Below are 6,242 nucleotides of genomic sequence, written 5' to 3'. Positions count from 1 at the left end.
TACTCGTGGAAAGCAACGAAGAATCATTCTGAAACTGTATCAACTTGTGTATTAGTGTTTCACGACCCCAACAGGTGTCATACCTCAATTTCGAAAATTTTGCACATACTGCAGTTTTCCATTTTAGGGCAGTATAGCTGTAGCTTGGTTAGCCTCGCAATTAATCCGTACCCCAGAAGACTAATCAGCTAACGTCGTCTTTGTCGAGGACAAGCGTTCTCTTGTGCCAGGTTGCTGGTGAAAGTATCCAGTTTCACAGTTTTATAAGGAGGAATGATAGCCTTTATCATAACTGGTATTCTATAAACTAGTGATTCTCAATTTTTTTTTTTTTTTTTTTTTGACGCATGCACCCTTTCACCTTATGTCAGAATGTAATCTTCCCTACCCCCTTTCCGAAATTGTTTGCCTCAAAGGGTGCATTCCAGATAATATGCATATGACACTAATAATCCTTGGTCACAATTCCACCACTGAAACTCTGAAATCCCTCCCCCAGGGGGGGAATTCCCCCCTGGTTGAGAACCACTGCTATAAACAGATATTCCTCCATCCACAAATGTCACAACTCCCTAGGAGAAAGTCATTATTCTGGGCAGCCCACAGCTAAACACAAACCAGTACACACATAATGATAAACAGACAAATAAAGACAAATGTATGGCCACAATTTCTCCTAATTCGTGTATATTAAATCACCTGCTTAAAAACCGCAAATGTAAGAAGAAACAATTACAAGTAAAAAATGCGCTGAAGTTTCTTTGGCGCAATCGAGTTTTTCTGTACAGCGTATAATCAAGGCCACCGAAAATAGGTCTACCTTTCGGTGGTCTCGGAGCCGCGGTCCATGAAACTTTAACTACAGTGGTGGACTATCCTACATCGTTGCCAGAAGCACGATTATGGCTAACTTTAACCTTAAACAGAATAAAAACTACCGAGGCTAGAGGGCTGCAATTTGGTATGCTTGATGACTGGAGGGTGGATGATCCACATACCAATTTGCAGCCCTCTAGCCTTAGTAGTTTTTAAGATCTGAGGGCGGACAGAAAAAGATCGTACACTTTTTCGTGCTCTGGGAATGTCGTGAAAGACAAAAGTAGCAGAGACTGTAATCCTTTCGACCTCGCTTCGTGTTGCCACGCTGGTAAAACGTGGTTCTTCTTCTTCTATTTCTTTTGTCCGTCGGCCATCAGACGCGCTTTTTCGGGGCTGCTAAATTTGGAATTCAAAGGTTCTGAATTCTGTGACAATATAAAAAAATTTCGCTTGAAAACAAAAAGCTTAACTTTTAAGAGGTGAAAGTATGATTCTCCGAGGTAGGCCTAATCTCTCAGTAACTTTCTGAACGTATGTATGTATGTATGCATGTACATATGTATATATGTAAGTATATATACATACCATACACACATATATATATTATACTGACAGAATGAGAGCCAAATTACAGATATTTTTTCATTATTGCTAATACACCCTATATATATAAATATAGGCCTATATACTGTATATGTATATATATATATATATATATATATATATATATATATATATATATATATATATATATATATATATATATATATATATATATATGTATATATATATATATATATATATATATATATATATATATATATATATATATATATATATATATGATGCAACGAGGAAACAGCCAACACTTTCTCTCTCTCTCTCTCTCTCTCTCTCTCTCTCTCTCTCTCTCTCTCTCTCTCTCTCAGCTGACTAAAATGTTGCAGTACCTTCCGCATGTTCAAGACATAAATTCAAATAAAAAAATAAATTATGAATCGAACAGAATACAGAATTTAGGCCAATGGCCAAGCGCTACGACTTATGAGGTCATTCAGCGCTGAAACGGAAACTGACAGTACAAAGGTCTGCACTATGGATCAATTGTCAGGAGGGTGTGGAAAGTCAGACGGAATAAAAATATAATGAACGGAGGTACAGTAAAAGGAATGAAAGGGGCTGCAAAGAACCTCAAGTAACGCCTACAGTGCACCGCATGTGGTGCACTGACGGCACTAACCCCGTCCAGGGAGAAGTACTGGATTGAAAGGGCCTTTACATCTAAGAATAACCAGGTTGCCTGTCCGACAGAGGTGACTGGTGCAAGGTGCATGAAGGTTCGATGCTCTGCTAATGAGCATTCTGCGTAGATGTATCAAGCGGCAGATGATGTGGAGGTTTTTAAAACGGGTTCAATCACTACTTTCTGTTATCTTAACAGTGCTAAATAAATAAATAAATAAAAAAACTCGCCAGCAATCAAACAGATTTCAAGAAATCTGTGTTGCAACAAAGTACCAAACTGTCTAGTTTCTCAGCCACTTCAGTCCATAAATGCACTTCCGTACACACGTTTGTGTGTAAATTTATATAAGAAAAACACAAACGCCCAGATTTTAGGCGTATGTAAACCGGGTCTACAGAAGTCATTTTCGGCACTCGTTTCGGAAGCGTTTCTAGCACGCAAAACTGTCAATAGTATAAAAAAAATAATGTGACATCGCATCAGCAAAACACTATCACTGGATTCACCTTAAATAAAACACCTTCATCGTACACGAACAATCATGTGGTCGAGATATATATAAACGGTAAAGGTCCTTTGTATACTTTTCTGTAGTTAATGAATGAAGAGTCATTAATTCAAATACACACGAAAAAATCTTTTCAATACACTCCATCTGAGAATGAGAGGTGTGTGCAACAGGCATACGAGAGAGAGAGAGAGAGAGAGAGAGAGAGAGAGAGAGAGAGAGAGAGAGAGAGAGAGAGAGAGAAGAATCCCGGTGCCGTTCGTTCTTCAATACTGGTTGGCGTTTCCACAGACTTCTATTCTGGAACAAGAGCCACTGACCAGTCCGAAATCAGGCGTCAGCAAGGAACTCAGAAGCATAGCAATAGCAATCTAAAAGCAAAAAAAGAGGGCTGGATATATACCAGGAAAATACAACAAAAGAATATATAAAAAAAAATAACCCGCCGATGAGAAAAGGCCAGGTCTATTTTTCGAAGGTCCCTGTCTGAACCAGTCAGAGAATTCCGCGGGGCAGCTCAAACAACGACCCCAGACGCTAATGGAGTGACCATTTAGTAGCAAGGGCCCTAAAACGCTTACCTTGGAGCGTGCTGGAGTGACGAGAGAGGCTGCGGCTGAGCGACTTGGGGGAGGCTGTGGCTGAGAGCGTTTGAGTATGACTGGAGAGAGGGAGAAGATTCCTTTTCCAACACGAACACCCCGTGGGCTAATATCCTTCCCCCTTTGCTTTTCTCCTCTCCCCTCGACTCGGGGCCAGTTACGGATCGTTCACTTTCGCCACTGAATTGTATACGTGCTACCTGGGCGGGGAGGGAAAGGAGATTGATTTCTCTCGATTCCTGCGTGGTATTTATGAGAAACATCTTACGATACGAATCCAATTGCAAACGAGAAGCGAACGGTAAAGAACAGAGCAAAATAACCGGGCGAACTCTCAAGAGAGCAAACGAAACGATCTGGAAAAATGTCTAGTCGATCAGCAGAGGCCCGCGCTGGCGCGTTGATGACTCGGGATAGAGAGAGAGAAAGAGAAAGAGATTACGAAAAGATAATATTGAAAAGGGCAGCTTGGCGAGAATATGATGGTTATGAGATCGAAGACGACTTCGAGAGTCGTCGGTCTCCTCCCTGGCCTAGAGACTTTCCCAGTTTTCGAGACGAAGAAACACGTCTCTGCGAAGAAATTACTAATGCATCTACATAGAATGGAATGAGCGGCGAGGCACACGGCTCGAGCGATCGATGATTTGCTCACTACAGCGCCTACACATATGAGAGAGAGAGAGAGAGAGAGAGAGAGAGAGAGAGAGAGAGAGAGAGAGAGAGTTCAGGGGCCGTTAGAGAGATGTATAGTGAGAAACTGAGAGAGGAGTTGGAATAAACACTGAAAAATATATTGTACATTCTTGCAATACTTCGCAAAATACTCTAGTCGAGAAAATATCCGCACACACAAATGTCTATGGCCAAAAGCCAAGCACTGCGACCTACGAGGTCATTTAGCGCTGTAACGGAAACTGACAGTAAAAGGTTTGAGAGGTGTAACAGGATGAAAGCCTCGCAGTTGCACTATGTATCAACTGTTAGGAGAGGGTTAAGGAAAGTAAGATGGAAGAAAGAGAATATGAAAGGAGGTACAGTAAAAGGAACGAAAGGGGTTGCAGCTTGGGGCCAAAGGCACGCTGCAACGAACCTCAAGTACCCCTACAGTGCACCGCATGAGGTGCACTGGCGGCACTACCCCCCCCCCTACGGACCTCCCTGTATTATGGAACCCGGGGGCAGTATTTGAAAACCGCCGTTTGAACTTCATTGTCACTGCTTAACCTATTCATGAATTCCACTCAAACGCTTTATTCATAAATAACTTTTTTGGGGGTGGAGGGGGAATTATTTCCTTGGCCTACAGTTCTTAATGAAAGCATAAAAGAGCACTTAACCCGAAGTGCAAGCATTGTCCAGCTAGGAAAGCATTACGCAAGCATCTTTTACCTTTAGCCACCGAAGGATTTACAAAAATCGAAAATTATTAATTTCACCAAATCAGATCAGTAACCGATGCACAAAATACATCTTGGTTATCAATATTGTTCAATTTCAAGAACTGCTAAAATCTAGTAGTCTGATATTCAATCTTCTTCTCGGCAAGAAGAAAATAAAACCAAAATATATAATATAATATAATATATAATATATGTGTGTTTGTATATATCTGAATCACAAAATATGGAACGTGATGAATATATAAATTAAAGGCAATGACACGAAGGAAAGAGAAACAAAAGAGTGCTGCAAGGCCTTTCGACTTCTCGTCCTTTACTTAGCAGACTGAAGAAATGCAAAAAAAAAAAAAAAGTATACAAAGAAAGCTCATATAAATGACAGATAAGGATTACGAAAGGGAAAAATATGTACCTGGAATCCAACACAACTGAAGAATCAGTAGACCTACCAAAACAGGGTTATTATTTACGAGGCTTTGTATAGGATTAGGCTCAACAGCTCAGAAGCTGGGACAGGACAATTAAAAGATTATATAAGAATGTCATAAAAGTACAGCTCAGTCACCTTCCTTGCATAATCTTTTAAGAAAATCTTGTTTCCAATTAGTGCTAGGCATGGATGGTAATCCTGTATAGTAAAAAAAAAATGAACTAAATTAAACTATTATAACTGAGTTGAATTTAGCAAGTCTAAGTGATGGGACAGTAATTAAAAGTACCCTCGTACCTGAAAGAAAGATAATGCTCCCTAACAAACTTTTCATACTACAATCGGCAACACTTTTCCTAGTGTTACATCAAAATGTGTCACTTCTTTAATACGGATGATGATGGATGGTCAAATGTGTTTAGAATTCAAGGGCTTGAATGTCAGAGAATTAATAAATGGCTTCCTTACTTATGTGTTAGTAAGGAGTAAATGGAAAAAGAAGTTGTTGGATATAATGGTGAGAAGCAGAGTGGCTGGAAGCAATTCTAAATTTACTGGCTGAAGCTTAAGTTAAAATAAAAGTTTTTAGTTGTGAAGGAGGCAAAATTTAGACAACCAAGTCCGATAAGAAGTTAGTGAGAATAACACTTTAGGAGAAAATGGATTGAGCTGTGGGCTACAGTCTAATAAAGATAAGAAGGATCAAGTAGCCTAAATATGAAGCATGTAAAATTCTATGACTGGGTCTTAGGGTTAGGAGGGAGTGTTTGTGGGTACATGAGGGTATAAACTGGGAGTAAACAACAGTCTGTGGTGGCATGAAGATGTAATAGGTTCTGTGAATAAAAACAGATTATCTGAGGTGCAACTGCATGACAAAAGAGGTCATACACTGGTGGATGGGAGGCAAATTCCTGAGATGTATACTAGTATTGCACTAGCCTTGGTGTTTTTGCCATGCTCCTAGGTTAGGTTAGGCTAGGTTAGGTTAGGTTAGGTTAGATGGGTTAGGTTAGGCTGGATTAGTACCTCTAGAGTAATTTGGGTGTGGGAAACATAGACTTTTCTATAGTATTTTGGTTGCCTATCAAGAATTTATCATTATTGGGGGGTCGATTAACCTGTAATTAACCTCAGAACTGGTATGTTATTGTAGGCTGCCATCCTGGAATGCTATTGTGCATGCGCAGTGTTATGGGGGACTTTTTGGTAAAAAGTGTGGTTTCCTTCACCG

At 40.0% G+C, this 6,242-nt stretch overlaps 1 protein-coding gene across 3 annotated transcripts in view; it reads right to left on the bottom strand.

Annotated features, from left to right (window-relative positions):
* LOC136855715 (phospholipase A2-like) overlaps positions 1-6,242 on the bottom strand; it is a 61,681-nt gene that overhangs the window by 45,691 nt on the left and 9,748 nt on the right. The window contains exon 1 of one of the 3 annotated variants that reach the window (XM_067133038.1): positions 3,155-3,831. The exons of 1 other annotated variant lie outside the window; for it this stretch is intronic. Coding sequence is in view for 1 of the 2 variants with exons in the window: in XM_067133037.1 (XP_066989138.1) it covers positions 3,155-3,438 (284 nt within the window). In the remaining variant the exon portion in view is untranslated. Of the gene's footprint in view, positions 1-3,154; positions 3,832-6,242 lie in introns of those variants that run through there. One more of the 3 variants, XM_067133037.1, reaches the window with a different exon arrangement.

The sequence above is a fragment of the Macrobrachium rosenbergii genome, chromosome 32, assembly GCF_040412425.1.
Source record: "Macrobrachium rosenbergii isolate ZJJX-2024 chromosome 32, ASM4041242v1, whole genome shotgun sequence".
Taxonomy (NCBI): Eukaryota; Metazoa; Arthropoda; class Malacostraca; order Decapoda; family Palaemonidae; genus Macrobrachium; species Macrobrachium rosenbergii.
The sequence above is the reverse complement of the archived record's forward strand: the minus strand, read 5'-3'. Positions and strand labels throughout refer to the sequence as shown.